General features: G+C 43.6%; 1 protein-coding gene across 6 annotated transcripts in view; it reads left to right on the forward strand.

Moving 5' to 3' along the window:
- The window catches only part of LOC135234298 (semaphorin-3F-like), a 79,636-nt gene that overhangs the window by 41,771 nt on the left and 15,809 nt on the right, over positions 1-22,056 (forward strand). For 4 of the 6 annotated variants that reach the window (XM_064298763.1, XM_064298761.1, XM_064298762.1 and 1 more), the window contains exons 3-10: positions 8,537-8,697; positions 9,002-9,064; positions 11,674-11,793; positions 13,717-13,806; positions 16,106-16,199; positions 17,779-17,898; positions 19,534-19,673; positions 20,906-21,020. In XM_064298763.1, the coding sequence (XP_064154833.1) occupies positions 8,537-8,697; positions 9,002-9,064; positions 11,674-11,793; positions 13,717-13,806; positions 16,106-16,199; positions 17,779-17,898; positions 19,534-19,673; positions 20,906-21,020 (903 nt within the window). The remainder of the gene's footprint in view (positions 1-8,536; positions 8,698-9,001; positions 9,065-11,673; positions 11,794-13,716; positions 13,807-16,105; positions 16,200-17,778; positions 17,899-19,533; positions 19,674-20,905; positions 21,021-22,056) is intronic. The other 2 variants (XM_064298765.1, XM_064298764.1) reach the window with 1 other exon arrangement.

The raw sequence follows: 22,056 nt of genomic DNA on the forward strand, positions 1-22,056 counted from the left end.
AATCACAAAACATTTTTTTTCCCCTTGGATCAACCACAAAACATTTACTGCTCATGTGGACTACATGACCCTGTTTGCAAAATGCTTTCATTGCATTAGGCCACAAGCCCCACAACCTTTGTTTCTGTTGGTTAAACATGTTTTTTATTCAAGTTAATGCATATTGACAGCAATCCCGCATTGACCATGGCTTGGGTTGTAGATGTGCACTAACTGCTGGACAGGATAAATTGCTCACCACACCCAGCCAGGCATAATATGATAAGTAGTACTCTAGTCTCTAAATGTGTTATTTAATTTCCTACAAGAATTCTCACCATGGTTTAACAGTAGCATTTACTCCTGCAGCTATTGTTTGCCACACTTACTCATGCACTGTCCATAGACCTGTGCTTGACAAAACATGGAGGCTAAAGTCACTTGCCCACCGCTGGGTTGAAAGCCTTGTGTTAGCCTACAGCTCTTGGTTCTCTGTTTGTTATCTTGGGGTCTGAGGCCCTGAACTCTGACAGGAGCATATACAGAAGGAAGAGACCTGCAACCCTAATGGGGATTACAAAAATGTATGTTTTTCCCTTGATCCCAAGGATTTCATTAAACTGTGGCCTGATTAAAGTGGAAACATCGCCATTGTTTCAGTGTTATTCAACAGGTTTTGATCACTTAGCGGTTTCTTTTCCAGATATAAATCTACTGCCGGAGCTGTAGCTGGCCTAATTGTTAGCAGTCTGTTTTTGTCAGGACAGCCTCGAGTTCTAAGACTTCATCTGCAGTCAAAATGGCACATCAAGGGACTGCTGTTTTCATGGGGTAATCTGTCCTTCTCAGCCACTAATGCCGCTTACATGGCGGCAGAGACCCCAAGCAATTGGAGACGCATTCCTTGCTTTTTCAGCTTTTGCTGTGGTCTGGATATGTTGAGCCGGCACAGACCAGAACAATCCCAACTAACGCATAACATCATTTCATTGCTCTTTTAATACAAAGGAACCCAAGCGACGTTTCGGGGTTTGCCACTGATTAGAAGATGTCCCCTTGTTTTGCAGTCATGCTTGTTTCTGAGGAGATCCTCTGATCACAGTCTTTGTGAGTGTGTGTACCCGTGTGTGTGTCTGCCTCTTTGTGAAGTAAAACTGTAGTCCTAATTCCAGAGCACTCCAGGCATCCTGGTTTGCCGGTCTTCGCAGTACAGCGCTGACAAGCCTGACTATTGAGTCTTATGTGGTCTTTCTCATGGTAAAATTCAAGTAAGTTTATTAGAAATGGGACTCTGGCCTCTGAAGTGCAGCTGATGCAGCATACCTGCCAGTGTGGTGAGGTATTCAAAAAGGCTGAAAAAAGTTACTCCATGAACAGAGCTTTTAACCAGATGCCATAGCTGATTAAATAAATCTTGCATTGTTCCACCTCATAAAAAGTGCCAAACATACCAACATCACTGCTAATTCTGTTTCTATTAGTGTTATTATCCTTCTATGCCCTCCGAGCTAAAACAGTATAATTTTTCTAGATCAGAATGTGCTCTAATGGATGGGTGTGCAGTGTTCAAATTTTTCTGAACACCCTTTTTGCCAAAAGGCATGGAGTGTAAAATGCAAGGCCTGGATTTTTGGCATGTTTGTTTTCAAGTCCGAGATTGCACTTTCTTGTTTCTCTTAAACACCGCAATTATCTGTCCTGTCAGATTGCCTGTGCATGACTGAAACTGTTTCTGCTGTCAGGTAGGATCTAGGGTAGCACTATCCTCTGTGCTCTGAATCCACTGTGCTGTCAAACACAAGTAAGACCCACTGCAGAGTTAAGCGACTGAAGGGCACAGGAGTCCCAAAGGCAATTTCGCACCATGATGCCAGCAAACTCATCTTGCAGCAAGTCAGGCATGACACAGCTGCCCTTAACCTTGTACCTGCCCGGCATGCTGAAGTGTTTAGTAATCTTATTAATCTTATCTGGCTGCAAGAAGGGAGCACTGTCTGGTAGCGCTCAAAGAACAGGTCTTTGTAGTTTCAGTATGGTGTCGGCAATTTGATTTAATTATCAGAAACCTCACGACTCTTAACTGTGCCAATCCTGAAGAACACTCCGCAGAGTGGCCTGAGCAGGACTGAAGGAAGTCCTTACCTTCTCCTTCTCGTGAAGAACTCACCTCTCATACCCCACTCCCCCCCATTTCCTACGGGGCTACAGTCACATTTCATGCTGAAACATGCTCTGCTGTATGGGGCTGCTTCTCATTTAGCAAATTTGTAACCAGAGAAAAATGCAGCAAAGTGAACAGTGGGAGTTTGTGCCAAGTGGGGTTTTTTTTCTTGTGTGCTTTTTTCTTGTTTTATGTTAAACATAGCTGGAGAAAGTTTTCCATGAGCCAATAATGCTCTTGACTTACTATGGGAATTTGACTTACTATGGGAAAATGTGGGGTAGTGTGTGTATTCAGGATGATTGTTTGATGCGGTAATCTCTGCAAAACACGATAACTAGGACCGTCCATTTTGCTGAGCAAACCACAGAGCATAAATATGCTCTTAAGCACTTAATGTAGCCTTACATAGTACGTGCATATATTTTTTATACTTATAATTTATATTTTTTACAAGCATATATTATAAGCATAGCCTATATAAAGTATACCTAATATACTGCATGTCAACTCAGATTAATTCTATTCCGTAAAATGAATAAAGTATATGTTTTATGTCTCAGTTTAGCCTTTTGTGTTTATTTTGTTTACTTATGAAGGCGCTTCATGCAGCTATAGGCAAGAATTCTCTGCATCTTTTCTCCGAAAGAGACCTCTGACCCTTTCTGCAAAACTTGGCTTAGCACGGTGGCTATCATTCTTTTATTCCTGTCCCCGTGTGCAGTTTCCTCTTGCATTATGACACACTGCACACGGCCTGCTCTAGGCCAATGCATTTTAGTTAAAGCTGTCTCGGCTTTCACAAAAGAGACTGTCTATTATAGTTGATAATTTTAGTAAGCCTGCTCAGTGCATTATATGTAACCCCTGAGCTTTTTAGAGAGTATGTATGTCTTTACTATGGGCTAAAGTGCTGAAGGCTGGATTGGACAAGATTGCCCAGCACAGTGAAACCAGCTGCAGCGTGCTCTCATTTGACTGCATGTCTACATAAAAGGGGTTGGTAGGGGGGGCGGGTCGGTTTTGAAAATGCTACACGACTTCTGATTCTCACAGCAAAGGCATGATGTCGGAGCCAGCGGGCAAATCAATCATTGTTCAATTTCCTGTCCCAGCAGGCCTTGCGGTCTCAGCGCGAGAGGAACGTCGGGGTTAGCAGCTCGATCTGAAGAGGCGCAGGCAGGGGAGACATGTAGGGACGAGCAGGGCAGGGAAACTGTGCGGTGTGGCACGGCTAGACCCAGAGCCGCTATGCAGGATGAAATGAGCGTTGGTGCCAGGAGAGAGGATGTTTAAAAACAGTTTGTGGGTTGACAGGAGACTGTTGGGGCTGCCAACAGGAGAAGTGAGCAGGAAACAACTTGCAAAACACTCAATATCAAATAAACAACAGAATGGCTTTAAGTTGCTGTGTTCTACTTTTTCAATAGATTGTGGCCATACTTATATTACTGTCTAATTTCTGAGAGGTCTGCGCACCTGTTTCTTGGGCTTATGGCTAAGCAAAAAGGGTTGTTTGTGAATTCAGAAATCATCTTTGGACAGCTTAAGAAATTCCGGCTGTTAGCCAATTCAGCCGGTTGCCTTGGACGTCCCTTGCATGGTAATTCTGGAGCAGATTCTGTGTATGAGACACCTACCTCTCCCCCCACGCACCCGACTCCATATCCAGGCAGGAGAACAGATCCTCGGTGTACGGGCCATATGCGATACATCAGTACTCCCTGATACATGTGGATGAGGGCGTGTACACGCTCCATGGATAAGGACTTGGCTGCGTTCCCTTTCATGAAAATGCTGACTTATAAGGCAGCGTTTTAAGGCAGGAAGTAGAACACGCGATTACAAGCGCTGCCCCGATTTGTGGGCATCACAGTATGCTGCCTACTAAGACAATTATTTCAGCCAATTTTGAGCCGCCATTGGATGCATCCTTATTTTTGAAAGCAATGCCACAAATCCTTGAGATAATAAAAAATATCAAATTTCCATTAAAATGAACAAAGACTCCAAAATGGAATTCAGCCCTTGAGTCTGCACCTCTGTTGTCACGGCCTGCACCTGCATCCTCAGACAGATCTGCATGGTGCCGAGGGAAAGTTGATACAAAATGTGGTCATATGATATGATGAATATGATATGCCAAGTCAGCCTGCACTGAGGAGGCAGGTACGGGTTGATAAAGAAAGAATTCTCTGCCGTTCTCTGGAGGTATTGCACACACCCCTACTGCTTGGCAGAACCACTCCTACACTTGGTGTTAGCTGGGTGTAACCCTTAACCTGCTGTACCCCCTGCACCATGACACCTGTTTGCCTTCTGTGCACCTCCTTATGAGTTTAAAACATTGTGATAAAAAGAGAGACAAACCATACTTTTGTGCCTGAATGTACCTGATGAGCATTTGCCAATCTCTTCCTTATGGACTTGTGTTGTCATTGCTAAATTCAGGACAGTGAAATATGGATTACGGTGATTCATTATCAAAAAGCACAGAGCCTGGTCATCTAGCAGTGGTGCCTGACGCCGGATGGCTTTGTCGCGGTGACATGGCTGATTGGGAAAAGGTTTCCAGCTTGCAGTGGGCAGAGTGTGAGCCGGACCCACACAGCGGGCTTGATTGTCCAGGTCCATTAGACAGGAAAAACGAACTGGACCGCCATCGGAGTGCCTCTTGGGAATTCCCAAATTCATCCAGAATTACCTTTCCCATCCTGCTGCCCACCATCAGAGCCAGTCTGGATCGGGTTCCCCGTGCCCAGACCAGTAACATTTGAGTTTCACTTTCCACATTAATAGGGCTATTTCCACACCATGGGGTTTAGGGAACAAAGCATCACTCTGTCTGCATACTGCCTCGGTCTGAGACGGGCTCTATCCAAACTCACAGTAACAGTAGAAGCCCTAAATAGGGGATACTTGTATGTTTGTTTTTAGCCTATATTTGAAATCCCCCAGGGTGAGTCGATGGGTATAAAACAGTGTCGTATTTGAAAATGATATGGGTGGGAGGAGGGAGGCAGTACTGTGACATGGTCCATGACCAGTCTATAAAGATCCCTCTTTCACCTAGCTTTACCTTAGAAATGCTCAAATGGAGTCCTGAATTAATTTTTGTCTGGGTGATGGGAGTGTGCTAACTCCTTCTATTGCAGGAGTTATAATGGTAATACAGCCATATGGCAGTATGTAATTTTGCTATTATCAGTTGGATACAAATAATATTCATTGTTTTCAACATATGTACTGTGTATGTGGCCTCTGCCTGCTCCACCACCATCACTCACCCCCTAAGGTTTTTGAAACAAACTGATTTTAAGAGAGCTTGAGAATAGAGGACATTACAATAGATTTTGGTTAAGGTGTAAAGTTGGTGTGAGAGGTCAAATGGTAAACAAGACAGATGGATACCGAGATGTCTTAGATGGTAACTGTATAAAGCACTGATTGGTGAACTCATGGATACCCTTTCTGACACGGCCCATATGGCGTGGGCACTGGAGCAGGAATAATAGAGACCTCTGGGGAATAAGAGCTATGCCATCCCACTTGAAGCTGAAGCGAGAGAGAATAAGACACCGCCATGCTGTCCAATCCAGGTGCCTCTGGGGCTGTAAAAACAGAAGCTGCGACATGAGCTGGTAAACCCGCCGCTGCCATCATTGTATGGTCTGTGCGTCCCTCTCTGCCTGTGCGTATCCCGGCTAAATGGGTTATGGAATACTTACGCTTCAGTTCCAGTCCCGTTGAGAGGCTGGGGTTGTTTCTACAGGTGGAATAACACGGAGACAGGATGTCATATTGAGACGGTTCCATTGCGAGCGTTGAATATGAACTGGAGCCGGTGCCACATCTGAGATAATATATAGTAGCTGCCGAGGGTTGAGCCCACTCTCTTTGTCTGGAAATTCTATTAGTCTGATACAAGCCCTTCTGTCGCTTTGTGTGAATCACACTGCCGGCCTCTATAACACCAGAGGGTTCTTCACAAAAGCTGGTAAAGAAATGTTAATTTCCCTTATTTTACCTTGCAACTGTAGCAATGGTTATTTTTCCTCTCTGGTTTCCGCTTAGATATTTAGCCCTAGAACAGAAACCGAGCTCCAAAATTCACTAAGGTGACAGTGATCTTTAACCAGCTGAATGAACTGCCAAAGGATTGTTTATGACTGATTATGGAGTCTTGCACATTTTTGTCCTGCTCAAGCTGTTGCCCAGGACAGTGATAAGGCTTTCTGTAAGTTGGAAAAGAAAAAATTTAATGAGGTCAATGTTTAGGGGTAAAAAAATATATAAATAAATGCATTTTTATTTAGCATTCATTGCACTGCATTCATCAATGGGGTGATATTGAAGTGCTGTTGGGGGAAGGGCAAAAGTAATCCCAGGTTGTAGAACATTTGATATGTTGGCCCTGTGTTCCAATCCGCTGGCCCAGGTCAGACATCAACCCTGTTCAGCAGATGGCCACCATGACTGCTGAAGAAGGCCAGGCAGTGACTTCTGAGGGCCCACTGCCCTCTCTTTTTTGTGCCAGGCAGCTAGAATTGTGTGTGCGTGCATGTGTCCGTGTGCCCATGCATCCGTGCGTGATAGAGAGATTGAGGTTGTGACCTCTCAAAGGAAAGCCACACTGACGGGAGCCCATCTTCCGTCTGTCCTATTGGACGCAGCGGGGGGGGGTGCATGCGAGTCTGCGTCCCTCGTGCAGTCCATCACGGAAAGACAAACAGTCCCAGGTCACAGGCACATACAGTGAAGTGGCTCGGAGGGATAGAGCCGGGACAAATGTCAATCAAAAATGTGACCTGTAAATAGAACCCAAGCAGATGCTCTTATTAAATCAGACTGCATAAACATAGCAGCACTAATTCCATTAATCTCTCAATATTGACATAACCCAGAATTTATATTTAGCTTGACTAATAAGATCTATAACATATGGGTTGAGAAGTCGCTGAAAGGCAGTTCTCTCTCATGTTTCTGAAAAATGAGTATCTTAATCATAATTGTTCAGTTTGTAGTTCATAGGTGGCACCTATATATAATTAAACTTGGTTGTAAGCCACTACATAAAGAAATATGGGGTATATTGCAAAATATTTTGATTGTTGTTTCCTACTTCTTGTTATTGTTTGCCTTGAATGCTATGCTCACTCAATGTGGTTTTCAATATTCTGTAATAATCAGCAAGATATGTGTGTTTCTGTTTAGCAACCATTCCAGGGATACTATAGGTCTGCTGAAGTTAATGGGGAGTGGTGGTCCTTTTAAAAACACACCCCCACCTGTGCCTCACCACAGTCAGGATTCATTTGCTAACAACATCCCAAGAAGCTTGGGAGTTTGACTTACCTCACATCAAAGTATCAGTCTCATCAGGTTCATATTACCTTAGAGTTAAGGACATGATTAGTGAGATCTACCACTGAAATGATGGGAAGATCTCAACAAAATTGTACTTTGGAACATCTGTCTGACAGTGACTCTTTCAAGAGTGGAAAGGAAAAGCCAATCACAGGTGTCCTTTACCAGCATTAATGTTTTCCCACAGATGCTAGTCCTAAATACAGTGGGTTTCTATGTCTCTACTGTTCAATTTTTGTCAAGATGAGATTCATGGTGTGTGCCTCACACAGATATTGGTACTGTATATTGTGTACACAGCATGTGATATTATAAAATGGATGTGGAGCACAGTTTGTTATTCGAAAGCGTAACTAACCACGCTATAAATGATCTTAACTGCTCCGCAGGAGGAAAACCAAAAGCATCCAGATATATCCTTTAATAGCAGGGTGCACGGATACAGATGCCACTAAAAATAAGGGATCTGCCAGTAGCTTGGAACAGATTTTATTATTTATATTGTCAGCCAGCCAAAGATGAGGACATATCACACTGAATCGGAGAACAATCTCTAAAGATCTAAAGAACTTGCAAGCTGGAGAGCATGGAATTGATTTTTTAAATTATTATTATTATTTTTTTTTTGCATATGCTCCAAATTATTTAATGATCTACGTTGGCTTACATTAAAAAGAAATTACAGCTTTAAAGGCATTAGAAATGCAGGAATTTTGGTTATCAGCTGGAATATCCTGAAATTACTCTAGAGGATGAAAGGATGTGAGCATGTGTGTGTATGCGTTCAAATTCTTGCTGCTAAAAAATTCTCATAGATATGTGGGTAGATGCTTCTTGAAAAAAAATTCAGAAATCTGCTGGTATTTTACTGGTTATAGGGGTTAAAGTATTTTGAATAAAGTGTGTGTGTGTGTGCACGTGCATGTGTATGCATTTATAAGTGGGTACATGCATATGTGTGTATTTATACATGGTACCTGCATGCCTAAGCATGCTTTGCTAAAGTTGTGCTTCCTGTTTGTTCTCCAGAAATGAGGTCCACGGGCACTGCCCACCATTTCTCCTTCCTGCTCAACTCCACGGATTACCGTATTCTGCGCATGGATGAGGACCACGACCGCATGTACGTCGGCAGCAAGGACTACATCCTCTCTCTGGACCTCCACGACATCAACAAGGAACCTCTTATTGTAAGAAACACTCTCTATCTCTACCAACCCCTGTCCCCCATCCCCCATTTCTAATCCCTTCTACCAACAGTATGTTTAAGCTACTGCATCCCTGTGCTACACCTACTATCTTATTTGAAAGAGCTTCCCATTTGTTTTGGAGATTGTGCGCAGTGTTCGTTCCAGGTAGCAAAACACTGTAAAAGCTGCTTGGAAGCAACAGGCAAGGGGATTTTGGGTGGGCATTGCTGTTGGTCAGTCCAAGGCATATAAAAGAACTCAATGGAGTAAATGTTTTGTTACAGAATGCTTTTCTTTTCCTCAGATCCACTGGCCCGTTTCCCCGCAGAGGAAAACTGAATGCGTTTTATCTGGGAAGGACACCAACGTAAGTATTCTATCTCATGGAGTGCATACATTCATTTGTCGGGCTTGAAAGCACAGTGCTAGTTTGTGTTAGCTCTTTGATATTCTGCCCTGCTGTGAATTTGCTGAATAATGAGAGGGTTTTTTTAAACCCTCTTTTTATTGATTTGGATGTGATGCAAACTCAAGTGGACTGAAGAGCCATGGAGCCGCATGGGCTCTCGCCTTTAGCCGAAAAAAGGCAGAGACCTTTGGGGTCTCCCGCGTGTGGCAAGCAGAGACGATGCGTCCAACATGGTGTAATCTATTCATCGCCACGGGGAAGAGCGAGGCACATCGTACGTTTGAAAAATAAACACAGAAGGAGGGCCGAGGGGGAGAACCCATATCAGTCGCCGACTTCTTACAGGAACAGTGGGACGGGAGCCTCCTGGTGCTCCCTCTGCCTGGCGCTCTGCTAGGACCCCTGTCCCTCCCCTGATAGGACACTCCCTGCCTGCCCGCTGCTCTCTTTGTTCTGAGCACGGCCAGATAGATTCCTAAGGGTTAAAACCCAGGGTTGAAAGTAGCTTTAAGTGCAGCTCAGTGATGTTCCCAGCATTGATGGATCTCTGGGGTTTGATTGGCAGATTGAATTTGAGGCTGTATCATCAAGGTCAGCTGTGGTTCAGAAGTTGAAAACACAGGACTGTTCTGTACTAAAGGAGCCCCCTGGGGTTGTTGATGTTCTGTAACACAACCCCTTGTGGGCAAGCACCCCGTGCCTTCCCTGTGCCCCAGTGCTCGAACATAATAAGGAGAATGATGGTGGTGCTTTTGGGGGAAAAAGGAAAACAAATATGTGACCTTAAGGCCTCTGAAGATCAACAAGGGAAATAAACAAGCAGTGGGAGTATCAAAATTTACCCACCATAGGGGTAGAAAAGCAGCAAAATCAAACCGCAGCTCATTGTGGAACATTTTTAAAATGCTAATAACAGTGCTGCAACATTGGCTCCTGTATTGATTTCCTCTGATTCCACTCACTGATCTGCTTGCGGGCGAGCTTAAAAGAGGTTGCAATACACTGTGTTTTTGAATTAACTCTACAGGAGCGAGAGGGAGGCCCATGTGGATAATAACCATGCTCCCCTGCTGATACAGGGAGAGTGGGGCTAGTGTTTACCCAACTGGAATGTTCATTTACATGCGTGTGGCACCCTCCCACATCTCGCTTTCCATTAATGTGGACTGCCCTGCTTGTACTTTCATTCAGAGAAAGCTGGCATATTGGCCACCAAGAACAGCTGTTTTTATTTAAAACAATGATGTCAACACTGAAATATATATAAGGTATAAAATTGTATAACAAGCAAAATATAGTTTTTTGCATTTAAAAAAAATGCGCTTTTTAGATTTACAAACCTAAATGTAAATTTGGCTATTCCCAGAATGCTTGATGTGTAAATTGGGTCAATCCCACCATTCCCAATTTACATGCCAGGCACACCAGGAGTGGTGTATTTTGGGAAATACATAGTGACTGGTTGGTGATTGTGGTAATCTGTGTGCATGACAGGAGATACTCAAAGAGCTTCAATCACTCGGGCGGTCTGGAACACCTGGGGGGTTAAGCCGACAGGAGTTGCGGTAACCATGGGAAACATGGAGCTCTTCAGGGAGTGACATATAATGATACAGAAATTAGCAATTCTTAGAGGGTAGAATCCCCCTGCAAGGATCAGGCATGGGTGAAGGGTTGCACGTACTCATGCGCATGCAAGCAGTTGCTTCTCCACAGGGGGGAATCAAATTAACTGCACAGATTCTGAGACGTGCATCTGTGCAATCTGTAGCTTTCACGCACTGCTTTCTTTCTTCCTGTTGAAGGACTTAAGCATTTAAATAACAAAATGGCATTCAAATCACGTGTTCACCTTCAGCAAGAGCATGGGTGAGCACACCCTTTTTTTTGCTCAAATGAATTGTATCCATTTTTCTCCCAAGCCAGTGGTTGGTATGGGAACTAATTTTGTAATAAGCCTATCAATAGCGATCTGATAGCCAGGTGTCCCTTTGAAATCCAGTAACATCCTGCCTGCCAATGACACAGATATCTTCAGCCTTCAATTCTTTCTGACCTCAGAATGGGTGGCATCTAATGAGACCTCATTTGTGAAGAAGGAATTCTGAGACTGATGACAGTCTCATTTGCACAGAGGGCAAGTGGGAGAGGGTCAAAATGGGTTATAGGGCCTAGTAGGAGATCTTTTTACCTTTTCACCTTCAGCAACTGAGGAACTGCTAGACTATTCAAAACCAACTGCAGGTACCAGCAAGGCTTCCAGTCAAAAGAAAATTCTGAGAACTCAATTACTGGAATTTCCTTTTTTGCCTTCTGACTACAGATTAAACAATTCTCACGATTCAAATTGGTTCAAAAATGTTTGTAGTTAATGGGTATTGATGACTTTGTGATGTTTGGAGATTCTATTAAAGTTTCAAACAGTGAGCAGTGCTTTGCAGATTCAGTCCACAGTGAGTCTGCCAATGGTACTCCTTTTGTTCATTTAGTGAAAAGATATTTTAAGTGAGTTTTTCTTTTTCTTACTTTTAATATACTTCTCTTGTATTCTATATCGCCTTTTCCAGGGAGAATGTGGAAACTTTATTCGTCTGATCGAGCCGTGGAACCGAACACACCTGTACATCTGTGGAACAGGGGCATACAATCCCGTCTGCACCTATGTGAACCGAGGACACAGGGCCCAGGTAACCATAACCACGTGTGGTGGATGTGGAGCAATGGCAGAGCAGCAGTTTCCATTGAGAACACAGAAGCTTTTGGGTTTTCTTTTTTTTCTCGTTGTTTTTTGCTGACTCTTCTTGCACTTCACCACTCCGGACATTCACCCTCCACTGGAGTACCTATTGCCCTGAACAGCCTCATAATGTTGCACAGAGACGGACTGACGAGGAGTCCTACTGTAACCAAACTCAGGGTCTGAAACTGTGGCAGTTGTCACTTTGACTGGGAGTGAAGCAGATTTGCCTGCCAGTGTCAGGACACTGACACTTTCTAAACTAAGGAAAACACTGAATAGACTCTCTTTTCCTCCTTTTAGTATTTTCTACCCTGGCTGCCTCACCTGGATACAGGACTTTGGTGCCAGTCTATGAAGGACGTCATTAATGAATGAGTCTCTCCTCCATCAAGCATGAACCCTAAGTCATAGTCTGTCATAGCTGGAGTCCCAAGAGCACATTTACTGCACAGTGGTACCATTTAACTGGAGGGCTTGAATTAACCTGTCCAAGCCAACCATATTCCAATTTGAGTGAATTTCCTTATTTAGAATTTTTTGCTCCTATCCTCAAACCTTGGGTCTCTATCCAAGTTATTTACTTGTTCTAAAATGACAGTCAGGGGACCTTTAAAAAGAGGAATGATTTTCATTGATTTGCCAGGGGCCCGATGTAAGGATTCTCAAGATTCTTAGTTTGCTCCTGCCCAACGGCTCCATATAGTGTCATTACCAACATGACATCCTGGCAACTGCATGGACAACAGGCCGCCCTAGCCAATATAGCACCACTGCACCATACCAGGGCATTACCAGCTCCAGCCACCTCTCGACCAAAGCCTTTTTAGAATAGTGTCTACAGCATTCCCTATACCTCCCACATCATTCTCCATTAGTCTGGACTGTTGGTAATTCACTATGGCCGTTATAGTGGCCATGGAATGTCCTTGTTATGCATTAACAAGCTGTTATTTTTTTGTCTTCACATTAGATGAACTGAGCAGACAGTCTCGTAGTTCGTCTCCCCTTTCAGGGAGAAGACTGCGACAGTGACGTGAAACCATACACCGTCAAATGCTCTCTGACTCTAGACAGGAAGCTGGGTCAGTCATCGCAGGAGTTAGCTTCTATCGCTTCTCCTTGCCAAAAGTTTCCGAAGCTCACTGTCATACACTCTTTCAGAGATGTATTTTATCGGGACTGTATTTTTCCACACAGAAGCCTTTAATGTGTGTGTTTTCTTTGTTCTGCCATTTTAAACCCCATATAAGCAGCCGTGTGTGCAGTTTGTAATGGTTTTATGCATGTAAGAAATTATAGCTTACATTATACTATGGGCCATTTCACACCACTAATTGACTCATTTTTGGCAATGGCTGATACTCTGATACTGTGTGGTGGTTACATTTGTATGTCAAATGTACTAATAATATGCCTGCAGTTTACGCCATCTGGCTTGACAGACAGAGACCTACATTATGGGTCATCTTTATTCTCACTGCTGTTTTTCTTTTTCTTTCTTTCTTTCTTTCTTTCTTTCTTTCTTTTTCTTTCTTTCTCTCTCTCTCTCTCTCGCTTTATTTATTTCCTTCCTTCCTTCCTTCCTTCCTTCTCCTCCTTCTTCAGATAGGAATCACACATCACACATTCCAGTGCCTCTCTCTTCCTGTATTATGGTCGTCATATCTGGTGAAGGCTTTCTATAATATTCCCCATTGCCAACAGGATGTTAACATTATTGCGCTTCTGTTAGTTGGTCTTGCAGAACCAACCTGTGCCAGAACCAGGGGTTTTATGTGGTCTTTGGTGAGGCCACACCTGCCCAGCTCCAGTGTTGTCAGTAGAAGGTGGTAACGCCCACCCTCCGCACATGTCATATCTTCTGTTTTAGGCTGCCCTACACCTGCAGATGCCCCAGCCCGGAGGGAGGGCCAGTCGAGCTGCAGATTACAGCACCACCCCTGAGCCAATGGGACATCAGGTGGGGCATAGTTTTGGGGTCAGGTGCCCTGGGTGGGCATACCTGGTTCCTGAGCTCCACACCAAATCAGGGCAGGGATTTCAGTGCCAACTCATTGCAGGCCTGAGTCAACAAACTGTCTTTCCAGGGGAAAGGGGGTTGCATGTCTCACTACCTAACCTCTTGCTTTTGCTTACCCTTTCTGATTTTTACACTTCTATTGTCCATCTGTGGATAAGACTCCTCTGAAGTCATTAATTTCTTCTCTACTAAGCATGTCTATTCTTTTTAATTCCTTACTTTTATTTTGTCATTTTTTTCTTTATATAGGCTATGTCCTTTTGACCTGGTTCAGCATTAATTTTCTCTCTTTCTCCTTCCAAGTTTAGTTATTTTAAAATGAGCTTTACTGGCTGTCACTGTCTAAACATCTGATATGTTTGTGCTAGAAGAGGGGCCTGGAATTTTGGTCTAAAGGGTCAAAGTATAGTGCATTGTGGTCAGTGTCACAGTTGTCTACAACAAGGTCTGGGTCAGTGAGATTTACCTAGTATGGGCATGGAGAGTATGGTCTCTGTGACCATTGCTATCACCTCCCTATCTGCTGTCAAAGATCATTGCCTTAGGCTCTCAACATCAATCATAGAAATTAATACATTAGTTTTGTAGAGAATATATTGTTCCAGTTGCATAGCAACAGAAATTGCATGAATGCTGAGAGCTTATTGAGGCTAAATACACCTTCTGAGTAACATGCTACATTTATCCAAATGAGCACTGTGCATGAAACTGTCACACGGATTGGCTTAAATCCGTATCGAATGTGCACTGGACCCTCCCTCACTCAGTCAAATCCAGAATTCTTTAATTTCTTTCACCATTACTGAGGTCCAGTACATTACATGTAGGCACCTTGCAGATGGTACTGTTATCCTGTCAAGTATCTCGCACGCTTCCAATTTCTTTTTACTTACAATCCATTTATTCAGCTGATTGTTTCACTGAAGCAATTCAAGATGACATACCTTGTCATGGGAATAATGACAGTGCCCAATCAGTGTTTCAAACCTGCAGCCTCTGGACCAAATTCATATTCATGCCCATAATTTTGGATGTGATATTGGATATGTGCCCTCATACTTTTGGTCATGTAGTGTATTTGAGTTAGTTGTGTGTCTGGTGTATTTAGCGAAATACCTTCCTGGAAGCAATGAAGATGTCTAATGTTTTAGAAGAGAACAGTCTTAAATTCATATTAATGTTACAACTGGAGCATTACCGCAGATTTGTACAAACCAGTGCTGTTTAAAGTGTTTAATTACTGTTTACTTCTGAAACACGACATTGATCCAAAATGGGTGTACACACCTCAAAAATAATAACAGGGCAAGTTAAAGACAAAACTGACCTCATTTGTCCTTGCAAACTCACAAATTGCCGTTAATCTGGATTAAGGATTTTACATGCAAGATACCAGCTGCAAATCAACTGTCTGCAGAAAAGTTGCACAGTGAGACAAGTCACACAGAATTATGAAAGAAAAACGTGATACTGAGTTTCAGTGGAGGAGCCGTGTCTTATCACTGGCTTTAATTAAGCCTCAAGTTGAAGTGAAATGACGCCCATAATAAAGATGTGTGAAAGGTCTTTATGTCCACGACCGACCCTCCCTGTTAGAAGTGTGGGTGGACAGCGATGTCTCTCTTGTTTGCCCCACCCTCCGTTTAAGTCCCAACTCTCTCCTCCATGGTGCAAGTCATCACATGTTGGAGTCCACCCACCGTGTCTAAATTTCTGCCAATCACCCGAGTGCGAAGCTCTAGACACCAAGAATGGCAAGCAACCCTCAGTCATCTGACTTGTGTCTGGGAGTTGTGATTTGTTTCCTCTTTCCTCTTTCTGGTGGATCACAAATGGCCACAGCACAAAGGAAGGGCTGTGAGAGGTAGCCAAGGAGACAAAATAATCATTTTTGTCCCTCGCAGATGTGTTTCTAAGTCCTGAGTTTTGTATTGCTTTTATTGTAAGGAGTTAGTGTCCTTGTCTTTGCTTGTTGTTTAAATATGTCCTATACTGCCTGACAGACCCACAGGCCATATTGCAGTCATAATGAACCAGGGTTCCCACAGGAAAGCCTGGAAAACCTGGTTCCACCTCTATGTATTACAGGTATTCCCATAAAATGTCCTGGAACATAATGTCTTTAAAACAGTGGGAACCCTCATAAGATGATAATGCATGCACAATTAGCACTGTGTTGTTTACTTTATTTGGACTATTGAATTATTAATGGGACCATTTTGTGTGCTGTCTTCCTCAGGAATACATTTTCCGCCTGGAACCGGGAAGAGTTGATTCTGGAAAAGGGAAGTGTCCCTACGACCCCAAACTCAACAGTGTCTCGGCTTTGATCAGTGAGTACTTTCTGGCTGGTATGGCAAGCATCAGTTGGAATTAGCTGTGTTCAAAAGAGGGCTGTTTTAGTCAGGTTCTCCAGTTCTCAGGCCCCCTGGGAATGTTTAAAGAATCCTCTGGCTAGAACAGTCCCATCCCCATACTCTCATTTGTTCATGAAACTGTCAGCTCTTCTGAAAAGAAGCAGCCCTTCCCAGGACCTTTCTGATAGCCAAATTGTTTTAGCATACTCTCAAAGCGTGTATTACATTTCAGTCAGTTCAGCCAATTGATTCGTGCCCTTCCCAGAGGGAAATTTTTAGCGCATGGCATTCGTAATTCTGTTCTCATGAAACAGTGGAATCTAAGGCATGTTGTCGGGTGTAGGTCATTTTTAGGTCTCAAAAGAATCTGTACCCTGGCACAACAAATTCTTGATAAAAGCGTTTTGTTTGTTAACTGTATCAGCCAGAGAAATAGGTTAAATAAAAATATTTCAAGTATTTGGAAGCATGTTGAATTTCCCAGTTGTTCTGGGCCTTTCTTCCAAATGGTTAACTTTGTAATGAGGATTGTGAATAGGTCTGTCCTGTCCATGTGTTCCCTTCCAAAGGAGTTTCAGACTGTTTGTAGTCAGACCTTGAATGACTCTTTTTCCCAGGATTTCAAGCGCATTCGGACTTTATTTTAGCCCAGCTGGCTTTAGTGGAACAAACAAGTGCGAAACAAACACATTATATTCCCCTCTGCTTTTACTCGTATCTATGGCTCACATCTGGGAATCCTATTCAGCTGAAGACTAATTTGCTTATATCTTGTCCTATATCCACACACTGTACCCACACCTAGAATGGCTCCTCTAAACCCACATTCCACCTCTTGTAGGAAAGATTGCGGAACAAAATAGTGCTTAATTTTTTTAGTTCTGTTTTCTTCCTCTGGTGCTTTGCCTCAGCTCCAGGTCCGTTGAGCACCTGCCCATGTGCCAATGGTGTGGCATGGCACCTGTTCTGACCTCTGGTCTCAGGCAGGTTGTCGTGTAACCCTCTCAGGATCCCACTGCTTAGCAAGGTCCTGCATCACATCCTGCCACTGTCACATGTGTGCATCACATTTCCCCCTCTCAGCCTCTCTCTGACCTCCCAGTGTTATCCTCCTCAGCACCTGCCATGTGCTGTCAGTCTAGGCTCTTCCCTCGCTTTCGTCTGGCTTAGTCTATCCTGCGTCTATTTCTCTATACTCCGCCTCGTGTGACTGTTCTTGCATTCCGTCTGTTCCGCCTCCTTGTTCCTGAGTGTCCTGAATAATGACCGAATTAAATTAAATTAAAAGACAGACACGATGAGGGCAATGTGAAACTATGCAGGACGAATGGGACACCTGTGCTTCTCTACTGTGTCTGGGGGGTAAGGAGATCTCCTGCTGTTTGCGCCAAGGGTTCTGTGGGTGGCTGAATATCAAGGATTCAGCATTCCAGATCATGAAAACATCTCTCTCCTTCTCGCTCTCACTCTCTCTCTTGCTCTCGCTCTCTCTGTCTCTGTCTCTCTCTCTCTCTCTCTCTCTCTCTCTCTGTCTCTCGCTCTCTCTCTCATACAGATGGTGAGCTCTACGCTGGGGTCTACATTGACTTCATGGGAACAGACTCCGCCATTTTCCGTACTCTGGGGAAACAGACTGCCATGCGGACAGACCAGTATAATTCCAGATGGTTAAATGGTAACAGTTAATTTTTTTTTTAAATGTTCCATTTTATTATAATTTCTGTCAGCTGTGAGTTTATCAGGATGGATTATCCTGTTATGTTATTTCTTCGTATCTCAGAATCATTGTGTATTATTTATGTAAATTATACTTTGTCTTTAGGTTTTTCTTTTTGGCAAGTCTTTACTGTTTCGCAGAAGCTTGATAAATCAGTACAGTCACTATTGCATGATCGGGTGTGAACATTTTCTCCCATTGTGTTTGGCCCCATGAGGCTCCCAGCCCTAGTCAGCGCTGGCACAGTAAGGGCTCAGTGCAGTCTTTGGGGTATATTATTACAAGCTCATGCTTTAGCTGGGTTCACCAACCAAGAGCCCTGTGCATTATCTTCTTCTCATTGAATGTATTTTATTTTAAAATGAATCATCATGAATGCATGCTCTGAAGGGGCACTCATTTCCATACCAGGCAGACATGAGTGTGATTGTCAGTGAGACTTTAGTACCTGCAAGCATCAGACCAGAAAATGAACATAGCATTTCTTACACCTTCGATCTGTGACTGTTTTTCTTTTATAGACCTGCAGTGGTGTCAAGAGTGCCATCACACTGTCGTCACACATTTCCAGCCTGTACCAGCTCGTAAATGGGCAGATAAACCTGAGCTATAGATAGACAGGACGGAGAGAGCCGCAGTCTCCCTTGAAGCCAACCCACTTACATAATGCTATTGAATCGTTTTTGCGGACAGGTGGCGAGGCATAAGAAATTGTCTCCGTGTCAGAGAAACCCCCCCCCCCCCCCGGCCTTGAATTGTTTCCTAGCAAGACCAGACATCCCCCTCCGCAATTCACACTGCACACTCACATATGAGACTCCCTTTCATCCACCCATTATTCAGTCATTGGTCTGGACCCCCTTCAGAGGTCACTCAAGGACTTTCTGTTCTGTTTCTGTCCCTCCTCTATTTCCAGAGAGACCGGCAGCTCACACTGATGGTGTGAAAGTCCCTTTCCGTGCCCATTCTATAGTTAATGTGTGAGCTTGCTGCAAAGAAATATAGGTCATATGCTTTGTGCAGCAGCTATGGGGAAAATGGCAGAATTGCAGTCACATATGAAACAAGTGCTTACCCCAGGAGGGGTACACAAGTGCTTCCAGACTGGACTCATCCAGTGTAATTAAGCAGCAGCACCCAACATAAAGAGAATATTGTAAAGCTACCAATGAGTTATGATGTTGTTTTGATATTAATGATGTCTTCCTCACTCTGAGGAAGACACCATTCACATATAAAAGTCTGTTGTACCTGTAACTGGTGCCTGATGTGAACACCACTCTGTTTGTAGCTTGCTGGAGACATTATTAATTCCTTTTATTCGGAGTGCTCATGCTTGCTCACACTGGATCCTCTCCTCTAGTCTTCTGCTGTCAGTGACACATTTTTGATTCCTGAGTTTGTTGAAGCACTGAGGCATACCCTTAATGTTAAACGAGAGATTCCTGCTGCTTTTAAGTGCATTGCTTACTTTTCTTATCATGTTAATGGTATGTGTCCACCCAACATGGTCTCCATAGGAATAGCACTCTTGCTCATCTTCTTGGCCTGTCCTCCCCTCATGCTCTCCCTCCTATCTCCTTCTCTCCCCAGACCCCACATTCATCCATGCACACCTAATTCCTGACAGCGCTGAGAGGAACGATGACAAGCTGTACTTTTTCTTCCGGGAGAAAGCCTCAGAGATGGGCCAGAATCCCGTGGCTCAGTCTCGGATCGGCAGGATCTGCCTGGTGAGTTTCGGAGCGGACGCACGGCTGGCCAGACGCCAATCACGCATTCAGCGCAGGCGGTGTGACACGAACGTCCTCTCATTTAAACACATTAAACTGAATAACCTCCGCCCACCCTCAGCAGTGGACCCCTTGTTTGTGTTAGGAGGACGCTCTGGAATGCACAAGGACGGAACCTTCCGGTAAACAACGTGTACTTTCTGTTTGAAAGGGGGGCGCCCCTTACCCAGCCCCATATGGCATGTTCTCCTGGCTGACAGTGTGATCACCCAGGGCCCCAAAGCAGGGAGATTCTCTTTAAAAGGCACACAGTCCTTCAAATATGGCTGGCTGACCTGCAGAAGGATTTAGTGATTGGCCACTGAAAACATTGGCCTGCCCTCAATGAGAAATGAGCAGCCCAAGAGAAAAAGAAAACAAACAAAGGGGAAATGTGTTTGTGAGCTCCGCTGGGCCCTAGTTCACACACACGCAGAGCAGAGTTTACACAGGCAAGTATATCCCAGTTCTCCAGCCCCTCGTGTGGGTCAGCCTATGACCCTGTGTGAACACTCATCCTCTCCATCTCAGTAGAGATGACTCATGTCTCTCACGTATGAGAATCTACTGATCTTTACTTATATTGTCTCCATGCACATCCACTCTACATGCAAGAATGTACTGTATACAGTACTAAATTAATATTCAAAATCTACATCATACTCAATTTTTGAGTATATTCATACTGAATATTTGTGACCTATTACAAAATATGACAAATATTTGAAAATATTAATAATATGTCATAAGGTTAAGAGTCTTTGAATAATATTAGAAATATGGTTAGTTTCAGGAGAAATATTAGCATGATTAACATCAACACTTGCTTCAAAGAAACTGAATTCCTGCTATATTTTATAAATATATCTCTGCTGTGTTATTTTATTTCATCCCAGTCCTTGAAATAGCAGTTTCCAAGTTCAATATGTTAAAATGGGAATGTGATAAGTGTGAGGAGTCACACAGTAAATCACACTCATTGGGTTCTGGAATTTTGGCTGGTGTCTGCAACAGATGGGACTCAGAAAAAGGAGAGACACTGTTCACTATCTTATCTTGTTCAAAGACAATGTTCCCTGCGTGCTTTGCTATTGTTTGAAACTGCAGTGTATTTGGATACATGTGGATTGGGTGGGTGCTTCCACCTTTGCCTGCGGAGGTGATAAAGGCATGTCTCTTTTAACCCCCTGCAGAACGATGATGGTGGTCACTGCTGCCTTGTAAACAAGTGGAGCACCTTCCTGAAGGCCCGACTCATCTGCTCTGTGCCGGGGGTCGACGGGATCGAGACACACTTTGACGAGCTTCGTGAGTCCTCCTCTCTCTGTTCCTCCATGCTATTTTATCCCAGCTTCTGTGGCTTTCTGTAATTTTTCCTGACCTCCAAGTTTCTCTGAAGGCATTCCATCCTCTGAGTTGTTTCATCAACCATTTCATTCTCAGACAGGCAAGCTCTGAAACACCTTGTTGCAACTAAATGCCTAGCCTATGCTTCAGGTGTACAGTAACTGCCTTCCAGTGCCTCTGTTTCATCATAGCTTAGAAACTATCATCAACCAATGTTGTGGTCCATTTGTCTAGCATATTTTAAAAGGCTGTAATATGCACCTTTCAGCTGTTTTGTTGTAAAAGTACATTACGGTCATAGGCCCCAACAAGAAGGGAAAAAACAACAATGATAAGTGTCTCGTTTTACTATTAGCAGAAATAAAATGTCTCTTCCATATTTCCTAACACTTATCAGCTGCCTCCCTCTCTCTCTGTCTCAGGAGAGGCTTACAAGTAAATTGATATGGCAGAGGGCCTCGAAATTCCTGCCGCCGTGTCTAAAACATGATGGTTTATCTGGGCGTGCAGCCAAATGAAGATCAGCTGAGGGATGAGGAGACAAGGCTGATCCCAGATCAGCTTGTGGGTCAGGTTTCCTCTCTGCCTGTCCCAAAACCTGACCTGCAAGTACTGTACCTTCTCTCCACCTGTCCAGACACCTCTCTTAAAAGATTTATTACTCACATACATAGTTTCTTTCAAACCAATGTATGTGCATTTGTGTGGAAAGCAGGAAGCGCATCAGAAATATGTCTGTTTAACACACTGAAAATGAAATGGACCCAGATTGATGGGGATGAAGATTTTTGTTCCTTTTATTTTCTCTCACTACATTATTTTCATCATTATCCACTTGAAAAAATAATTCATCGTAATTCATCGAAAGTATTAATCTCAAAGTTAGAATTCTCTATATGCAGTCTGACCTCAATATATTTCAAATGTAAGTACATATTCTGGGTGAAACACTCAAGTTCATTTATCTTCTCTGTGCGCCTGTTTCTTTTCTCTTGGG

Source organism: Anguilla rostrata, chromosome 11 (genome assembly GCF_018555375.3).
Source record: "Anguilla rostrata isolate EN2019 chromosome 11, ASM1855537v3, whole genome shotgun sequence".
Classification (NCBI taxonomy): domain Eukaryota; kingdom Metazoa; phylum Chordata; class Actinopteri; order Anguilliformes; family Anguillidae; genus Anguilla; species Anguilla rostrata.